This window comes from Bos javanicus, chromosome 7 (assembly GCF_032452875.1).
Source record: "Bos javanicus breed banteng chromosome 7, ARS-OSU_banteng_1.0, whole genome shotgun sequence".
In the NCBI taxonomy this organism is placed as follows: Eukaryota; Metazoa; Chordata; class Mammalia; order Artiodactyla; family Bovidae; genus Bos; species Bos javanicus.
Window position 1 is genome coordinate 50,184,273 of NC_083874.1, and position 19,583 is coordinate 50,203,855.

The 19,583-nt window shown below is 53.2% G+C and overlaps 3 protein-coding genes across 5 annotated transcripts; all 3 read right to left on the reverse strand.

The window, feature by feature from the left end:
* Positions 1 to 206: 206 nt before the first annotated feature.
* On the reverse strand, positions 207 to 2,358 carry MZB1 (marginal zone B and B1 cell specific protein). Its single transcript, XM_061424700.1, has 4 exons — positions 2,090 to 2,358; positions 1,131 to 1,255; positions 669 to 779; positions 207 to 569 (listed from the first exon to the last, which is right to left on the reverse strand). Exons 1-4 carry the CDS (start codon positions 2,264 to 2,266, stop codon positions 413 to 415), a joined length of 570 nt encoding a protein of 189 aa, XP_061280684.1. The 5' UTR covers positions 2,267 to 2,358; the 3' UTR covers positions 207 to 412.
* A 450-nt stretch (positions 2,359 to 2,808) lies between these two features.
* Positions 2,809 to 7,972, reverse strand: PROB1 (proline rich basic protein 1). Of its 2 annotated transcripts, XM_061424647.1 has the most exons (2): positions 4,994 to 7,970; positions 2,809 to 3,126 (listed from the first exon to the last, which is right to left on the reverse strand). In XM_061424647.1, the coding sequence occupies exons 1-2, from the start codon at positions 7,946 to 7,948 to the stop codon at positions 2,824 to 2,826; spliced, it is 3,258 nt and encodes a 1,085-aa protein (XP_061280631.1). In that variant the 5' UTR covers positions 7,949 to 7,970; the 3' UTR covers positions 2,809 to 2,823. The 2 variants fall into 2 exon arrangements, with proteins under 2 accessions (XP_061280631.1, XP_061280632.1); XM_061424648.1 differs by having other exon boundaries at positions 3,034 to 7,972.
* Positions 7,973 to 9,705: 1,733 nt separating this feature from the next.
* SPATA24 (spermatogenesis associated 24) lies at positions 9,706 to 14,872 on the reverse strand. Of its 2 annotated transcripts, none has more exons than XM_061424698.1 (6): positions 14,694 to 14,872; positions 13,582 to 13,647; positions 13,223 to 13,353; positions 13,068 to 13,138; positions 10,331 to 10,433; positions 9,706 to 10,238 (listed from the first exon to the last, which is right to left on the reverse strand). In XM_061424698.1, exons 1-6 carry the CDS (start codon positions 14,808 to 14,810, stop codon positions 10,094 to 10,096), a joined length of 633 nt encoding a protein of 210 aa, XP_061280682.1. In that variant the 5' UTR covers positions 14,811 to 14,872; the 3' UTR covers positions 9,706 to 10,093. The 2 variants fall into 2 exon arrangements, with proteins under 2 accessions (XP_061280682.1, XP_061280683.1); XM_061424699.1 differs by having other exon boundaries at positions 9,706 to 10,223; positions 14,694 to 14,869.
* Between the last annotated feature and the right edge of the window lie 4,711 nt (positions 14,873 to 19,583).

The following is a 19,583-nucleotide window of genomic DNA, read 5'->3' on the forward strand; positions in this document are numbered from 1 at the left end:
GCTTTCGTTTTCTCTCCTGAGGGATCTGGGGTTCCAAACGTGCTGATAACTGATTTCATGTGCCTTTGTCAGCTCACTCACATTTTCAACCATGACAGATCTCACTTACCTCTGGGAAACTGTGGGGCTTGTCCCTGGTCTTCTCCAGCAGAAACACCAATGTTTATCCTCCCAGCCCCCCAAGAACCTTTTGCAGAGAGAAGGAGTCGAGGTCACTGGTTTTATTTGAGTCCAGAGGGAAAGGCCCTGGCCACGTCCCAGGCCCCCGAGGCAGGAGGAGGGAGGGAGAGAGGAAAAACAGATGAGCAAAGCCTCCCTGCACCCCTCCTCCAGGCTGCCTGCAGAAAGGAGGGAGGCAGATCAAGAGGGAGGCCAGCTGTCTTCAGGGGCTGACCAGGAAGGAGGAGTTGGACTAGAGCTCTGTCCTTGTGTCTGGAGCCTTCTCTGAACAGGCCCCCCGGGGGCCTCCACACAGCAGCGCCTCCAGGGTCCCTCGACCTTGTTGGTGGGCTTCATAGATCTGGTCTTCTCCAAATTCCCCCAGGTAGTGAAAGCAGGTCTTGGAGAGCCTAGGGGAGCCCAGCAGGAGCCTCAGACTCTGCCCTGCCTTCAATGGGCAGATTCAAGGCTGCAAGGGCTCCATCCCACTCCAACCCTCCAGTCATCACCTGGTGGGCCACAGCCCCTCCATGATCATCACCATGATGCTCGGCTGCGCCCCTGTGCTAAGTCCTGGGCCCATGAGACGTTTCACCTGGTCCACTTCTCCAACTCCATAGCTGGAGGTGGAGGGAGGAGAGGGAGACAGCATTAGTGGAGCCTGTATCTACCCGAAGCGGGGCACATGGGACATCTACCAAGTTTAGTGCCCAGATTCTGATCCTCTCTGCTGAAAAACTGAGGACCAGAAAGGAGAAGCCCCTGGCCCAAAGTCACACAACACCCTTATCCCCTGGCCACCCAATCTTCTGCTTGCTCCTGGTTCCAGAGTTCAGCCTCTGTCCCAACCAGCCCCTACCCTTGGGCTGGAGACCTTGTGGAGTGTGTATGGTGTGAGTGGGAGGATGGGGACCCCCATTCATCAGCCTGCCCCTGGAGAAGTGAGGCAGGGGCCAGATTTTTCAACTCACCCCTGCCAGGTCTGAGAGCAGCTCTGGTCCAGGACGTCTGTGTATACTGACTCGCTCAGCTCACGACGGCCCCCAGAGTCCAGTGGGAGAAGCTTGGCCTCAGCTTTTGTCAGATGTTGCCACATCTGGAATAAGGAGGGGTTCAGAACCAGGGCTTCAGAACTACTCAGTGCGGAAGGAGAGGCGGGGGAGAGCAGAAACCTGAGTCTCGGAGGAAGAACGAGGCAACGGAGCCTTTTGAGCAGGAAGCACCTGTGAGGCTGACTTCGTGGCCCTCCCCCAGGTCCAGAGAGCTGGGAACGTGCCAGCTGAGGCAGGATCCACAGCCTTGGGATGAGGTGGGTGGATGGGCAAAGCTGAGCTGGCCTGGGCACTGGGGGGCCTTCCTGCAGGGCACACCTGCCCACCATCACCACACGTGATGTAAAACCACAAGAACAAGCAAAGAAAATAAAACCACTCAGTCATCAGTGACACATGTACTCATAGCACTTACACACACACACACACACACACACACACACACACACACAAGTACTCAGACACGCTTGACAGGTTTGTATGTGAACTCAAGACACCCACACATGCTCATGGGCTCACGGACTCGACAAACATGCACACGTGCACACAAACCCCTGTGCTCCCCAGGTGTGCTTTGGGAAGGAGTCTGGACTTCAGGATCGGCCTGGAACGGGAGAAGTCTGAGAGGACTAGCTAGGGACTCCCTCATGTCCCAGAGATGGTCTGTCTGCTCTTTGCTGGGCAGACAGGTAAACTGAGGCACAGAGGTTCTGGTGAGGTGAAGATGGCAATATCATGGAAGGCTGAGTCTAGCTTGATGCCTGGGGGTGGGCTTGGGGATCAAAGGCCAGTGGTGGAACCTGAGGCAGATAGAAGGGTCTGGCTTGAGAAGGGGCCTGTGTAGGGGCAGGAGAGCTGCTGGGGGAGGGGGGACTCACCTGGTAGGCCACCGCCCTGCAGGCATCACATCGCAGGTGAGTAGGTATGTGAGTTGAGAACTTCTCTTCATCGTCCAGCTCAGGGGCAGTGGCAGTGAGTGAGGCCTTGTCTCCGAAGCCCCCTGGGATGGCCCAGGCCCCAAGGAGCGGCAGCAGTAGCAGCAGTGACAGCCTCATGGCCGGTGGAGCTGACTCAGTGAGCAAGGGCTGTGGTTGGGGTGCAGGTGTGTGGGTGCATCTGTGTGTGTGTGTGTAGTGGGGGCTGCTTCAGAACACCTGGCCCAGACCAATGGGGAACTGACACTTCACCCCTCCCATTCTCTCCCTTCCCCCAGGGCCCTGGAGACTCCACGTGTGCACCTTCTCTCGTGGGACCCTGGCTCCAGCCAATGAGGCAAGGAGAGGGGCTGGGCCTGGGCAAAGACACATGGGAGCTGATACCTCTCATGACCTGGGACAGGCCACATGGCAGGCACTGTGCTAAGCTCCTTGGTGGACGAGATGACTGGTTACTGTTGTCTTAAATCTACCCCCAAGAACACAAAGGTTCAGAGAAAAGTGACAAATTCAAGGCCACACAGCTAGAAGGGCTATGCTGAGACTGGAACCCAAGCCTGGTTGATCCCCAAGGCCCACTGACCACTCAGCCGCCAGAAGAAATGAGGTCACAGGCGTGACTGCCAGCCTAGGGCTCGCTCCGAGAGGCAGGTTTGCTGAAGGATGGATGCCACAGTTTATGAAAGACACATGTGATACTCTCCCCCAAGCCACACCCAGGCATGGACGGCATTGTAGGGGGTGTTAAGAGGCCGCAGCAGGAAATCAGACACTTCACGCCAATTTTTCCAGCCATTGGGGCCATTGGGTTTATTGCACATCACGATGAAGTGAGGGGCCCAGGAGTGGCCCAGGGCCCTCCTTGGCATCAGCATCTCTGGCCACAGAAAGATGTCCAGGTTATTCTGACTCATAGTTCTCTGTTTCCAATCCAAATCGAGGGGGGCAGTGACTCCAAGAGATGCAGGTCCACCAGAGGCCTGGAATTTAAGAAAGGCATTGATCTCCATCCCTAACACTGCTTCTAATGGTAACTGTTCTTATGCAAACTCATCACACCACGTATCAGTCCAGCAAGGCCCAGTCACTTCACTCAGTACTCTACACAGAGCCCCCACGAAGAGCACCTCCCACTCTGCGCGTCCCCCTCTGCTCTCCTGGAGTCTCGAGGCAATTGGAACACACATTGTGGGGCCTGTCCCTTCCTACGCTGTGACAGCCTGCAGAGCCAGCCCCTCTCTAGGCATGGTTGCCACATCTGTTACCAGGTGAGTGGAACCAGCTGAGAGCTCCACACAGGGGCATCCCTTCTTTCGCCAGCCCTAACCCACCCTCCACCCCATCCAGATAGGTCAAGAGTCTCCTGACAACAGCTCAACCATCCTCTCTGCTTTTAAGTCTTTCCCAATGACCCACTAATCTGCTCCTCCCCCCTCGGTGGGAACAGCCAGAACCCCTACTTATAACCCCAGAATGAGCCAGTTCAGTTCTGAGGGCTTAGACAAGCCAAGTCAGAGGCTGGAGTTGAGGAGAGAATGAGGGGCAGTACTCCCAGCTGCAGACTACAGTCACCTCCCACCTTCTCCCCAGTCCCCACCCCAGTAAGTCCCAGGCTGACCCTCCATGGCCCCTCCCATACTACTTCCCTGATTTACCTCCACCTCCTGTTCCCGCAGCTCCCTTTCTCAGATGATCCTCGCCTAGGGCCTTCTCCAGCCACTTTCCCCCACAGCCTCCCAGGCCAAGACTCAGATCCCCTTCCAAAGAATAATGGACTTGATACCAGTGTCCTTCTCCCTTCATCCCATCATTGCTCACTAGCCTGCTCCACCTCAGCTGGGCCCACCTTTGGGGAGAGACAGACATCTCCCTACCTCTAGGGGCAGCCCCTTCCTTGCAGCTCCCATTTCCTGCTGTCCCTGAGAAACCCCGTCACCCCCTCAGGTCGGTTCCTGGGGCCATGTCCTGGGATTTTTCACACAGCCAACTAAAAATTGTCACTTGTCACCTGCCTCTACAAAGATGAAATCACTAGCCATTGCAATCTCTGACCTTCAACCCACCCTGAAAGTTCAGGGCAGAGATCAGGAATGAGGCCCTCTGTGCTCTGGGAGAAACTGGCAAAATAGGCCTTTAGATATTTATTTTCAGGAGAAGTTTTTATGAGCCCATTTCTTGCAATCTTCTCATATCTAGAAAAGCAATAAAATAGACATCTGCTCATTGTGACTAGCAGCAATCTTCTTCCAAAATGTGTGCTTGATTGCACTATCCTCCTTCACCAAAATCACACATATACTGACCTACCCCCACATAGACAACCTATGTGAGAGGCTGTCTCCCAGGCTTATAGTTTTTCATTTTGCCCCAAGTAACACTTAACTGTACTGAACTGAACACTTAATTCACAAATCTCATGTTGTGCATTTTTTTCAGCCCACAACACACATACACACCCACACACCCCAACACACTACACTCTGGGACTTGGGGAAAGGGTATAGGATTTTGCTGGGGTGGGGGAAACAGACAGCCATTTACTGAGCTCCAGCTCCATTAGCCCCCCCACCCCCACCCCAACGTGTCTCAGATAATCTGAAGGTAACTTTCGGTCTGAAAAAAACAAAAAGGCATGAGATGGCTAAAAGAAGAGATGATTGAAGGAAAAGAGGGTAAAGGACTGGATGCCAAAACCTTTAAGACCATCAATAGGCCCCAACATCATGCGGATCAGGCCCTGGGGCCTCACACCGGGAACAAGGAGCCCTTGTTGGGCTGCGAGGGACCCAAGCTGGAGGGTGGAGCACAGAGAAGAAAAGGAGGTGCGGGGCTGGGTGTCCCACTCACTGGCAGGTAGTACATCCCGTCCAGGGGCCCCGCCTCGGAGGCCCAGGGTAGCTGCGGGCCGCTGAAGGCCGGCGGGCCGGGGGATGGTGGCAGTGAGAGGCCGGGAAGGGGCCCATAGGCTGGCGGGTAGAGGCCGGGGCCCAGGGCCAGCGGAGTGTAGACGCGGCGGGGTGGCACCGAGGGCGAGGGTGGCAGCAGCACCTCCACGTACTGCCCGCTCTCAGGGTCGAAGAGCAGCCGCAGCCGAGGCTGCCGCGGCGCCTCCACAAAGTAGTAGCGGCCGCTCTCGGGGTCCACCAGGACCTTCCCCGGGTTTGCAGCCCCCGGCGGCCTACGCGTCCCCTGGGAGGAACCGTCCGCTGACCGGTCCAGCGGAGGCGCCGAGGCAGCGCGGGGCTGGGCCCGGGCCGTTCTACGAGTCGACGCCTGGGGCTCCCGCAGAAGGGGCGGCTGGACCGCCACCGCGGGCTCAAGGGCCTTAGGGGGCGTCTCCAGTTCGGATTCCATTCCAGAGCTCGAGCTAGGGTGCGCCTGCGGGGAGCTGGGGCGTGGCGGTCCGGGAGGTTGGGTCTCTGCCGGCCCTATGGGCGACTGCTGGGGTGAGGTGCGAGCGCCGCCTAGAGGGCTGGTCCGACCCTTGTTGTCTGGGACCAAGCGCTGAGCCTCTGCATCCCGGTTCTTTCCGCCAGGACCGTGCACCGCGACTCCCCGGGTTCTCTCAGGCCGGCGGCCTAAGGCCAGGGCACCAGGCAGGCGGATCTCAGTGCGCGCGAAGGGTTTCGCCGTGCTGTTCTCCGCCCTCCGCCGCAGGACCCCGTTGGACTGGGTAACGTCCCGGGGCACTGTGTCTGGGGTTGGCTCTGGGGGTTCGTAGGGGTGGGACACGACCGGCAGAAAGTCCTTGAGAAAAATGGAAGTGTAGTGAGACGGGGCGGGGGGCCCCAGCGCCTGAAGTTCTTGTGTCTTGGATGCGCTGCCTTCCTCCCCGCGGGGTTCTGCAGGAGGGGCGGGGAGCCCTGAGTCTGGGGTGCTTGCCGCAAAGCTCGGCGCGTACGTGGTCTTCACCATCTTGCGTACGTCGCGGGGCCGCGGAATGGCCACGCGCGGGCGCCCAGAGGCCGCTTTTCCGGAGCCCACCGCTTCAGGGAGCACATCGACATCCACGGTGCGACTGAGAGGCAGCTGGGGTGCAGCCACCTCTGGCGACAGCTGGTTGCCTCGGGAGGCAAGATCCGGTATCTCCCGCGTGGACGGACTTTGAGCCTCTGTTAGCTTTGGAGTCCCTGGTGCAGACGGCGTGGGCGGCACCAGTTCCTCTTGGGCCGCGCCATTAATAGCTACCCGCGTAGACACTACCGATGAACTCTGCACTGTGGAGTTCCACGTCTCCTGGGGCGATGGGCTCCACGTTCCAACAGGACGATCTGGAGTCTCCCACGAGGGCAAGGTCGGCGGGGACGGGCTCCTGCTTCCCTCAACTGCATCCCCAACTGCCGGCTGCGGCACCTCCCACGAGGAGGGAGCTTCGGGGGATGGGCTTTTTGCCCTGGCAACACCCCGATTCCACTGGGAAAGGGTCGGAGGGGAAGGGCTCTTTCTGCTGACAGTTTCCGTGACAGCAGCATCCTGATTGTCCCACGTAGAGGATGCCTCCGGGATCGATGGGCTACTCACCTTCCGAATTGTTCGATTCCAGGGGGACAGGTTCTGGGGGGAGGTGCAGTGAGGACCCCGCACGGTCCCATTTGGGGCTTCCCACGGCGGGGATGGGCTTCTCCGTCTCACAGCCTTACTCGAAACTTCCCAGGGGGGCCTAGACTGGAAAGGCGGACCCTGTGCCCTCAGGACGGTTTGAGCCGGAGTATCTCGCGGGAAACGAGCCTTCGGTTCTTTTTGGTGCACCTCCTCGGGCTTCTCCCCTGACTTCAGGAAGATGCTGGAACTAACTGGACCCAGAGGCTCGGTCCCGGGCGCGGGCTTGTCGCGCCGAATTGCGCGCTCCCGGAGGCTTGGCCACGGTCTTGGGGCCCTGGCTGGGGCTGAACTATAGTTCACCCGAGGCGGCAGAGACTTGGCTTCCTCCAGGGCCACCCGAGTACTGCGGAGCGTTTCCGGGGTCGCAGGCTCCGGCGGCACCGTGGGTCCAAAGGTGGCGTTGCTTGGGGCAGGGGGCGCCGGGCTCAGTTTTCTGGCTAGCGCCGTCTGCACGAGGTCTGCGGCAGCCTGCAGGCGGCTCAGAGACTCGTCCAGGGAGCCGGTGCGCAGGAGCAGTCGAGGGCGCGGCGCATTGGCCTCCCGCGGGGGACTCCGGGGCCGAGGGCGCAGCTCGATCTGACGTTTGGGCACCGTCCGGGGCCTGGCAGGCGCGGTATGCTCCTCCAGTGCCACCTCCACACACTCGAACTGCGATGGGGTGGCAGGACTCGCCGCGCGGGGCCGCAACTCCAGGTAAGTGGCCCAGCGGGAGCCACCGTCGGGGCCCTGTGGCTGCGGTTCGTCAGGGATGGGAGACGTGGACCCAGGAGGAGAGAGGCTGCGGAAGGCCCGCGTCGTGAGCTGTTGCACTTCTCTATCCTCTGCGTCGGAGCGGCTGAATAGGGGCCCAGCGCCGAAGATGACTTCCATCTCCCCCGACGGCAGCATGCGCAGCTGGGGCTGGGGTGGTCGCAGGCCGGAGGCCGGGCCTCGCGGGAAACCCGAGCCGGGCAGTAGCTGCTGGCGGCTATTCTGGGCGCTGACGGACAGGCGAGGCTGCACGCCCGCCCCCAGCGCAGGGGCCACCCTGGGCCAATTCGCCCGGCCCTCTGCGTCCGGCCCAACGTCCGGGGGCTCTGGAGAACCCGGAGCAGTGTGGTAGGAGCCTGACGAACCGGACGAGTCCTGGCGCCGAGCGGGGGCCGCAGGCAGCCGCCCTGGGAACCCAGGCAGGGCTGGCTGGGCGAACGCGGTCAGCATGCTGGGGCTGGACGCGGCGCACTACCTCCCTCGCATTCGCCTCCGCTGGTGCCGCGGACGCCCGCATTGTCCCCGCCCCGCCCGCGGGTGCCGTGGGGGTCACCGCGCCTTAAAGCGGCCGCGTCCGCTCCTAAGACAGCGGCATAGCCAGCCAGAGGGCCTTGGGCCCTACCCTCCTAGATCCCTTCTCGGGCGTGAACCTGAGAGCTTAGGCTGACATTCCAGGGTTTGGTTTGGAAGGTGAGCGGAGGGCAAACATCCAACTTGGACCCAGGAGCTAGGCCCAACTCCACTCGTCCATCCCAGGTGAGGGAACTGAGGCTGAGCAGGTACCTGCTTGAGGTCAAGTATCCTGTGTGGATCAGTGTGTGAGCCAGGAGACCAGACAACCCAGGTCTGGCAATTTCATCTGTCAACCCCCCACATCTTCCCATCACTGCAGCGCACCCCTCCTCTCTGGCCCTCACAAAGCCAGTCCCAGCCAGAGCTCATAAGGGAGCATGCATCACCTCCCGTGACCATCACCACCACCTGCCCCATATCTTTGATAGAGGAGCATTGCATGGAGGGCTCCCCCACTCCAAAAGTTGTACTGGGGCCTCAGAAAACATGTCCCTGGCTAGACCCACTGCTTTTGTGGAAACCTAGGCTGGAGGGGACAGTGCTAGCTTTTCAGGTTGGTAGAACAAGGCCCAGATGCTAATATGGCATCTTTTAGAAGGCAATGGCACCCCACTCCAGTACTCTTGCCTGGAAAATCCCATGGACGGAGGAGCCTGGTGGGCTGCAGTCCATGGGGTCGCTAAGAGTTGGGCACGACTGTGCGACTTCACTTTCACTTTTCACTTTCATGCATTGGAGAAGGAAATGGCAACCCACTCGTGTTCTTGCCTGGAGAATCCCAGGGATGGGAGAGCCTGGTGGGCGGCCGTCTATGGGGTCGCACAGAGTCGGACACGACTGAAGTGACTTAGCAGGGTAGCTGCGGTCCCTTCTCTAAAGGCCTGTGGTAAGAATAGCTCTGTGTTCCCCCAGGCACTCACAATGCCCTCATTCCAGGCCCCATCACTTCAGGACCTGTCCTGGGGACAACTGCTGATGGGGAAGCAGCTACCACCTGTTACTATCCTGGGACGATGACAATGGGCACCACTTGCCCTTAAACTTCTGGCTTCAAGGTCCTGCTATGACTCAGGCCCCAGCTGGCCCTAAAGCAAGAGCACTGGCTCCTCCTACGCACTCAGCCTCACACTGACCCAGGAAAGGCTAGACTTGACAATCTGACTCAGCCTCCCCTGAGTGGGTCCCCTGCCTGGGTGTGTCCCCTTGACCACCTAGGGCACATTAGTGATGGCTTCTGAGAGGACCAAGCCTGGCCATCACATTCAGCTCTGTATATGCAACTTGAGTAAGTCATAAAGTCATAACCCTTCCACAGACTTTTATCCCACCTTAAAAACAGACATAGCAGGGGGAAAACAAAAAACCGCACCACCGTCATAGCAGTCTTTTCCTCTTCCTCCATTTGTGCATATAAGCTTCTGTTTCAGAGAAGTCTAAGAAGATGCAAAAGTGATTCCCAGGTATAACATTCTTGTTATGTGATGGAAACCGATTTCCCAAATTCACTGTGGTCCTAGAACCCACCATCTTTGAACTCTCCAGTTGGGGTGTCTCAGACACATAACACAGCACATACACACATAGCCCTTCAAGTTTGGAGTTAAATTCACAAAGGGCGCTGGGGTAACCAGGGCTGTTTATATAGGAAGGAATTTAATACCAAGAGTAAGAGGGATAGTGCCTACTAGACAACCAAGTAGTCCTTCCCTAGGCTACAACCCCATACCCCCATGGTCCCCACTATCATCCAAGGGAGGGAGCCAGGGGAGTAACAGGGGCTGGAGACTCGAGGCGCATCCTCAGACTTCTGAGCACAGGAATGGCCTGGCAGGTGGTGGTCCAAAAGGCAGGCAGGGAGGAAGAAAGGGGTGTCTTGCCTTTTACCCTGCCTCTTCCCTGGGGTCCAGGCCACTGTGAGGCCTGAGGGAAGTACCCACAGGGACAGAGTCAGGATGGGGACCTCCAGAGCAGAGAAGGCAGAGGTTGGGCTTTACAGCAGATAACAGGAAGGCGACAACCATTTTATTTTTCCCTGGGACGCTGACGGCTCCGGGCCTGACGCGTCCCCGAGGCTTTCTTATGCTTCTGGTCCAGCACTTGGGCCATGTAGTTCTCTTGCTGCTTCTGGATCCGGAAGTCAGACATGTGATTCCTGCAACGGAGCCGGCTGGGCGTGGGCTGGGGACAGCCCAGGGTAGGGAGCAGAGGTCTGGCTCCCCACTCCCATCAACAACCCCCAGCCTGGCCCAGACCCCTCACCTGAAGATCTCTTTCTGCTGGCTGATAACTTGCTGCAACTCCTTAATCTCATTCTCTTTGCCATTAAGTATATCTTCTTGCTTTATAATGTGAGACTCAATTTCTGTGGGGGAGAGAGGCAGGGAGGAGGAGGGGTTCCCATCCCATGGGCTCTTTCCTGAGATAAGGCATTCCCTCATGGGTCTTTTCAGAACTTGGCTCCCCCCGACCCAGGGCTTGTCCAAGAGTAGTTGCTAATGCCTGTGTAAGGATGAGTTTATTATAGAGTCCTGATGGAGTGGGGGTGTGTGTCAGTGACTTCACAACTCTATTCTGGACCAGGTGGCTCGCCTGTGTGCATGCAAAGGCCTTTGGAGAGAGATGGTCAGCCCTGCCCTCAACTCCTGCAGCTCTCTACAGATATCACCTCCTTGGTGAGACCCTTCCTAGTCTAAAACTACAACCCTTCACTTCCCAATATTTCCTATCCCATTTTCCTGCTTTATTTCCCTTTTAGCACTTAAATCTCACAGACCTCATGTTTTGCTCATGTCTTCTCCTCTACTAGGTTATAAGGTCCACAAGGACAAAGATTTTTGTTTTATTCACAGCTTTAACCCTAAGGCCTAAAACAGTACCTGGCACATAGTATTAAATAGATGCACAATACATTTATTTGTGGAATGAATAAACAAGATGTCCCCTGGGAGTTTAAGTCTTAGAAACATCGCCTAGTTCAGTCATTGCAAATCACCCACCCATTGAGGGCTAGCAGGATGCCCAGCCCTATCTTAGAGCTTCAGGTGAGAAGACAGGACCCCAGGGAGATAGTGGTGGCAAAGCTTACCCCCAGATTAAGTGCAAGGATGAGTTTTGTGTCTTGGCTTAAAATCCAATGAGGCTGTAGGGATCTGGGGTTGCTTCATTTACATAATGTCTCTCAGGGAGCCCTGAAAAATTCTGATCCTCCAAGAAGAAAATCCTAAAGCATTTAAAGGCTAGACAAAGATTAACTAGAATGTAAGCTCTGAAAATGCAAAAATGCTGAAGCAGTTAAGGTTTCAGAAGAGAAAATCTGGTAAAAAAATTACAGCATATTTTGAACAGGGACATGGGTGAAGGAAAAGAAGAAAAACCGGGGCTCACTGGGTCACAGGACCAGTGCTATTTAACCTCCTTCCCCAGGTCAGTCAGTGAATCCAATCTGATTGCTTATGAAGTTCTTATGGGAAAAAAGCATCAGAAATTTGTTTGAATCTTAAAATAAATGAGAGCTATTTAGACTAAATGGCACCCAATGAGAGAGTGGTTAGAAAAGACTCTCAGAAGAGTAAGGAACTATGTAAGTATACAACCAACCTGGAACCACATAAAGGGAGGTGTGGGGCGTTAGAAGTCAGGCCAGGAGGTGGCTCAGGTCCCCAGATCTGCTCAGGTGAGGGCTTGTGCCCTTCTGGAGGAATTCAGAACATTCTGCAGGGAGGCAGCCAGCTCCTCCCCTATGACTCACACATACTTTCCACAAGCAGACGCAGAGCCGTGAGGCCATGGCTGATCTCTAGGAAATGTCCTAGAGGAAGGGCCTCACCACTAGGAGAGAAGCCTAGGTTCCTTTTAGGGAAGTGGGGGGAAACCCAGGGAAAAGGGAAGGACTAGGGGAGCAGCATCTTTGGGTATGGAGGCATTGCCTGCCTGTTGGGCCACAGGAGAGGCCATGAGGCCATGAGGTTGCCTTAGACAACCATGAGGCTTGTTAGTCCACCTGGCCAGATCAAGATGGCAGCCTGCTGGCATCTTTCCAGTCAGAGTACTCACCAGGGGAAAGAGAAGACTGCATTGGTAGGTAGGGGGTGCCCAAGACTCCAGGTGAGGGCCCATCAGGAGAGACCCTAAACCTCTTTTGGGCTTGAACTCTGATCTACTCAAAATGAACACTGCAGTGAATGAAGGAAATGTTGCATATGGAATTCATATCTACTTCTTAAAGTAGGTAAGGGGAGTTTGGCATTCTGGGAAAATGAAAAGGAGTTCTAAGGTCTCAGGACACTGAATAGCTGACTGAAAGTGCCTCGAACTCAGAGCACCAGCTGAGCCAGCAAGTGGCCACAGACATCTGCACAGAGCAGAGGTGAAAACTAATGGCCCACAGACATATTGTCCTTGGGCCATACAATACTTTAAACATTTCTGAATTTTTAAATTTAGTGCCAACATGAAAAAGTCAGAAAAGCTTCCATTAGAATGTGCTTTCCAGAGTCTTTTTTAAAGATCTGACTGTACTGGGCCCCTGTTCCCACAGCAGAGGTGCTAGGCCCTTGGGAAGGAGTATGGCTCTCCACATTACCACAGTCTCCATTTCTCCCTGTTGGGTCCCCAGCACTCAGACTAAGGATCAGCTTCCATACAGGACTATTCTTTCCCTGAAAACAGAGTTATGAGTAAAGTACACTATTTCTATTAGTCACCAAAAGTGGGAAAACAAAAAGGTGGACTAAGAAGGTCGTATGTTTCAAGAAAAATGGGAGCGAGCCCGTTCCTTTATGGCCATGAAGAATATTGTACACCAACCACTTCCCTCATTTCCGTGGCCTGCCTGGTCCCTGAAGGCCTTTGCGAAGGTGTGGCCCGCTTGGGCTGGCCTGTATCCTCAGCCGGGGACAGAAGTTGGGGTGAAACCCTGCCCTGGACACAGGCACTGGGCTGTTAGGGAAGTGCCCATGTAAGCAAGCGTGGGAGGGAGTGCGGGCCTCCCGCCTACCATTGCACTTGGTGATGAGCTGGTCCTTCTTGCTGGACTCCTGCAGGGCTCTGCTCTTGACACTGGAGAGCCTGAGTGGAGAAGATAAGGAAGGTGGGAAGGCTGATGGGCAGATGGGACCCCCAACTCTTCCCCCACTACCAAGGTCCACTCACGCCTTTTCAAAGGCCAGCTTCTCTTTCTCCAGCTGTTTAGACAGCACCTCTACCTCTCCGAGGGCAAACTGCAACTTCTCCTCTTCCTTGGCCAGGAGAACCTTGGTCTTGGCATGGGCTGCTTTCTCTTCCTGCAGGGGCAGCAGCAGTGACCTTATCACCACAAGCCACGCTGAGTCTCCTAGGCCCCCTTAATCAGCCCCCTTTCTCAGACAGGCATGTAGAAGGCATGGTACAGGAAGATTCTGTCCTCACTATGGGGGCTGGAGGTGCTCAGAGACCAGTGCTCAAGGACTGCCCAACCACTAGGATCCTGGGAAATGGGGGAAGATGAGAAGCTGACAGAGGCCATTACTTACCACCAGCTTTTTCTCCACTGCCTGGAACTCTTCTTTACTGACAAAATTTTCATCCTGGAGAATCATCTGCAACAGAGCCTGGTTCAGGGAGGGCCTGGGGTTGTGGTGGGAGGGGTTTCTCTAGGCACCAGGGCCTGGGATAGATAATGGATGATGCCCAGGGCATGTACGACAACACTGGGGCCCAAGGAAGGGAGAGTTCATTCCACAAGATTCACTGATGCTCAACTCTAGGTCCTGCACACAAGGAATAAGTCTCATGGAGAAGACACCATGGCCACCATGATGTGCACTATGAGGCCTTTGCCTCAGCCTGGGGAAGGGTCAGAACTTCTTCAAGGGAAAGGATGTCACCCTGATATCTGACTGCTAAATGTGGGTGGGCCAGAAAAAAGGATGGAAAAGAGAAGTGTTCCAGATAATGAGAACACACATGTAAAGACCAGGTGTCAACAGAAAGGCCTGGGTACCTTTAGGTAATTCAGTGTTCAGAGCGGCATTCAAACATTGGAGTGAGAAATAGATGTGAAGTCAGTTTTATCTATGTCCTCACCTTCTTATCAAGATAAAAAAAACAGAAAAATCATATATCCCACTTGGCCATGATTTTACCATACATGTTCAGGAAATTTGTGTCTCCAGTGCTTTGTCCCAGCTTTGCATTTGATTGACAAGGCAAAAGCAAAGGACATAAAGGGGTTGGAAGCCCTTAAGTCAACATGTGACGAGCTTACAGCACTCAGCATGGAGAGTGGATTCCACAATAGGGATGATGTTATAGTTACTCTGTACACAGTGAAGTCATCTCCAATTACAAATGGGGAAACTGAAGCTCAGTGAATAGGCTGCCATATCTACCAGGCCCTGGACAACCAGGCAAAGAGAGCAGGGAACAACTTGGTTTTCTCTAAAATTTCTGGGTAAATGTTCCTGAGACAGTCCCTTTTGGGCTCTACCTCGCTACCAGCCACAACACATCGGGGCCCCGCCTCCTCCGGATGACGCCATTGGCAATGTGGTCTCGGCAAGCCCCTGGCATAGGGACAGGGCCTGGCCCCGCCCCCACCACGTAGGCGTCCAGTCAGACCTCCCCCAGCTCTCTGGCTGCGTACCACGTTCCTCAGCTGGTGGATCAGTTCCTCTTGAGACTCAATCACGTCCCGCAGTTGATCAAAGGCGAGACACACCGACCCTGACCCCCCCTGCGACCACCCGACGGGCGTCGCCATCTTTCGCCCCCGCCAGCTCGTTGGAAATGGCTGCCGCGGGCTGCTTCACCGCTGACGCCCACCAATGAGAATGCGGCGCCACAAAGCACCCTGGCAACCAGGGGCGGGGACTTCCTTTGTTTGCAGGGATGGGGCCCGCCTCTTAAAAGAGTCGCTCTCTTACAGGAGCCGCCTCGGGCAGAGAACCTGCAGCACCGTTAGTAATTTAGGTTTATAGGGAATTTGCACGTTTGTTATGTGGTGTCTTTATTACGCAGTCCTGAGGAGCGGGCAGGGCCCGGTTTAAACTTACTCTAAGGGCTGAGGAGCAGGCAACATTCACACCGGCCCACAGCCTTCCCCCAGAACCCATTAAACTACATGCAAGACCTTGAAGCAAGAGTCATGGACAACCCCTGCGTGTGTCTTTATCCCACTCTAAACTCTGAATTTCCCGCATAGTATGAGACTAATGTGATCCCTCTTCGAAGCTCTTAGGAACACACTTAGTACTTAGGGGGCCTGAGCTTCCCAATGAAGGGAAGCTAAAAAATATTAAAGAAAAGTGACTTAATCTAAGATAAGAGTCCTTATATTCTGGGACCAGGCTTTGGGCAACCTGAAGAGTCTGAAGATATTAGAACTGAAGTCAGGCTTTGAAGGAGACTTGTAAAATGGAGGAAAGGAAAAATAAAGTGATTACATATCCCCACCAATCCCCGATGAGGGTTTGTTTTGAAACCCAAATAAGATTATGCTTGGGGTAAACCAGAACTAATATTTATCAAGTATTCACTATTTCATGATACTGTTATGCCTTATTAGTATTATTTCATGTGACCTTCATAATAACCTTGTGAACTCGATTTTAATATCCCCATTTTACAGATGAGAAAATGTAGTTTCTATGAGAATGAATAACCCAGTAAGTCAAAGTCACCCAAGCCATTGAGCTTTGAAACAGTGTTTTGACGGGGGCAGTTTGATTTCAGAGTCCATGTTCTTAATCATGATGCTATGTAGTATTTTGTGAACATAATGGATTCTGAAGTTATGGAATTTGAAACTCCCAAGTAGGAAATGACTATATTAAGGAATTTGGGAAAATATGTTGTCAATGACCACAAAGGGAAGTTGAAATGGCAGGTAAGTCACTTAGGGTGCTCTCCTCAGCTGCCTGGGTATCTCTTTTTGGCTGGATGTTGTGACCTGACAAAACATGATCATTCCTGTGGATCTCCCAGTGGTAATCCTTGTTTTATTTTTCCCTTTTTTTCTTTCCTTTTTTATTGTGTTTCTTCTGATGTCCTTGAGGGTAAGGCCACCTCTGTGGATCAATCTCTAAGGTCATAGATGGACCTTTCTGTGATGGAAACGTTCTGCACTGTCCAGTGCCAGCAGCCACTAGCCTCACGTGGCTTGGCAGCACTTGAAATATGGCTCATGTGACTGAGGAGTGCTTTTTAAATATTTAATAAAAATTCTAATTAGTTAACATTGACATTTAAATAGCCATATGTGGCTAGTGGCTATGGTATTGGATTATCATGGGCCTGTAGGATGTTCTGTGATTTATGTACCTCAGGACAGAGCCCTCTTGGAACTTTGTGTTTCAAATGCGAATGTTCCTCTGAATCACCCTGGACAAAGCTGTACATTGCTCTGGGGCAGCGATCCCTGAGTTTCTCCTCTCTAGGGTCTTTCATGAGGTGATGCTTTATGTCCCTTGCCACTCAAAGATCACTTTCACCAGCTGCTCTCCATGTTCAGGGCAAAACTCTGGAGTGAAATAGGCTCCCGCAGCCAGTTCCTAGGGGGTGGGAAGTTGTGAGCAAGAGAGAACCCTGGATCCAGGCCCACGGCATACTAGCACGGACTTGATCTGGGATGGTCCCTCTGTCCAGGGACTGCCAAGACTCCCACTCTGTGACAACAGACACTACAGGTTCCTCGCCAGCTGGGGCTCAGCAAGGCTCAGGATAACATGACATCACAGATAGCTTTGTGATCCTGCTCCAGGAAGGACTGCCTTTCTTCACAGGGCTGTCATCGTGGTTGATGTTCTGGTTATCTATTGCTCTATTAACGAACCACCCAAAATTAATAGCTTCAAAAAAAGTCATTTTGCTCGGAAATCTTCAGCTTGGGCGAAGTTCAATGGTGAAATCTTATTTCTGCTCTATGAGGACCAGGGTTCTTGGTGCCTCTCCACGGGCTGTTTGGGCTCTCTTATAGCATGTGACTGCATCCAAAGTGACAAAACATTCTGGTGGTCCAGTAGTTAGTTAGGACCCTGCGCTTCCACTGCTGGTGACCTGGGTTCGATCCCTAGTCAGGGAACTAAGATCCTGCAAGCTGAGTCTGCGGCCAATAAACCCTCAAAATGACAAAATGAGAGATGCGTTTTTCTTAAGCTCTGGGCCTAAAAACTGGGTTAGTGTCACTTCTGCCCAACTTTATTGGTTCAAGAAACCACAGAGTACAGATTCAAGCAGAAGGGACACCTCCTACCTTTTGATGGGAGTAGTTTCAGAGAATTTGAGCTGCACTTCCAGAGGAAGTCCTGACAGGTGTCATGTCATTTCCTTCCAAGGTTCAGTTCAGATAAAACCAGACTGGAACTTAGTCTAATGGGGGAGACAGATAATAATCAAATAAACACCCAAATAAATCCCAATTTAAGTCATTATTCAAGCAAGAAAAAGAGGAATAAGAGTAATTTAAAAGGAGATTTAGCCCAGCCTGGGTGTCAGGAAAGGCTGTCAGGAAAAGATGTTTGAGCTGAATGAAACCTATTAAGGTAACCAGGAAGCACTTAACAAAGGTGGGCAGGGGCAGGGAAGTGGGAAAGGGTACCAGAAAGAGGGAAATGTGAATACAGTGTCCCTTGGGGAAGAAGGTTGGCAGAGTGTAGTAACTAAAAGGTTAGTATGGCAGAAAAGAAAACAATATACAGGACATCATGCTAGGATAGAGGCCAGAAACTTGGTAGAGGCTTGTTAAGCATTAGGCCATGCAGAAGACTACTGATTCTTATTATGAGAGCAAAAGAAAGCTACTGAAATATTTTAAGCAAGAGGGTGTTATGCTGTAATTTATGCTTTGAAACTATGTCTCTGGCTGCAGCAAGGTGTACAGATTGGAGGGGACCCTGAGTGGATGCACAGAGACTACTTATACTTAGGCAACTACTGCAGTGGTTTCTGTCAAGGTGGATGGTAGTTTGGGAGTCAGATGGTATCAGAGGAGACAGAGTAGATGGATTTGGGGTGTCCTGGAGGTAAAACTGATAGGACTTAACAATGGAAGGGATATGGGGAAAGGGAGCCGAGGTGTTTGGTTTTTTACTGCTGCTGCTGCTGCTAAGTCGCTTCAGTCGTGTCCGACTCTGTGCGACCCCATAGATGGCAGCCCACCAGGCTCCCCCATCCCTGGGATTCTCCAGGCAAGAACACTGGAGTGGGTTGCCATTTCCTTCTCCAATGCAGGAAAGTGAAAAGTGAAAGTGAAGTTGCTCAGTCGTGTCCGATTCTTAGTGATCCCATGGACTGCAGCCCACCAGGCTCCTCCGTCCATAGGATTTTCCAGGCAAGAGTACTGGAGTGGGGTGCCATCGCCTTCTCTGTTCTACTGCTGCAGACTACCACAAAATGTAATGGCTTAAAACAGTACCTAGTGTATTACTTGCTCAAGATTCTGCAGTTTGAACTGGGCTTGGTATGCAGCTCATTTCTGCTGTGATCATCAGCAGGGGTGACATAACCAGTTTGGCTCAGATGATACGTGTCTGGGTTCAGTTCTTGCTGCCAGCTCAGTTGTTTGGTTCTCCTCTGGATGGCTTCTCCACGCAGTTAGCTTAGTGGTCTCAGGGTGGTAGGACCTAAATGGAAGCTGCTGGTTTTGCCACAGTCTGTTGGTTAAAGATCAAGGCCAGCCCAGGTCAGAAAGGGGACTACACAAGGTCATGAATATTAGGCGTGATCCATTGGAGGATACCAAATTTAAAAGTCTACCACACAGAGTCTTCTGGGTTTCTGACTTTTTTCTTGGATGGATGGTGGTGCTATTCATGGAAATGGGAGAATTTCAATGGTGTTGCTTCCATCCCCATTTTTAATCACTGCACTCTGTAAGAAGGATGATTACATTTCAAGTCTCTTTTCCCTCAGAATTGTTTTCATTGATCCTTCATCCTGGATTAAGTCCCATTGTTATAGATTCCTTTGGTTCCCCCTTTGACATTCATCCCACTGGGAACTATTGTCTAATTGGCCTCCCTGTTAGATGAGAGCTCCAGGAGCAGTGGTGCTGGCTTTCACTGTTTCCTGATCTCCATCCCAAAAGCTCAGCTCACCTGGCACATAGTAAGTTCTCCATCTTTGCTGAATTGAGTAATCTTAATCTTTCTTCACATGAAAGGTATTACGATTATATTAACAATGTCCTGTATTTCTAAGCCATGACTAACCTAACAGGACCATGAGGAACAAAACCAGCAAGGAACTGGGATAACACCTGATGTTCAGATGCTAAGTGGATTTGATGTATCTGTTGGTTGTAATAAGCTGCAGCTGCTGATATCCGATGGAAAACAAATATTGAATTGATGGTGTCACCGATGCTATCTATTGTTCTAAACACCAATAATTCCATTGATGTATGAGGGAACACTGGAGCAGAGGTCAAGAGCTCTGGTCTAGTCTAGTCCTAAGTGGCTCCAAGGAGTCAGGCAATATGCAGGACCTAAGAGTGCCATGGGCAAAGGTAAAAGAACAAAGGAAAACTATAAAGCCA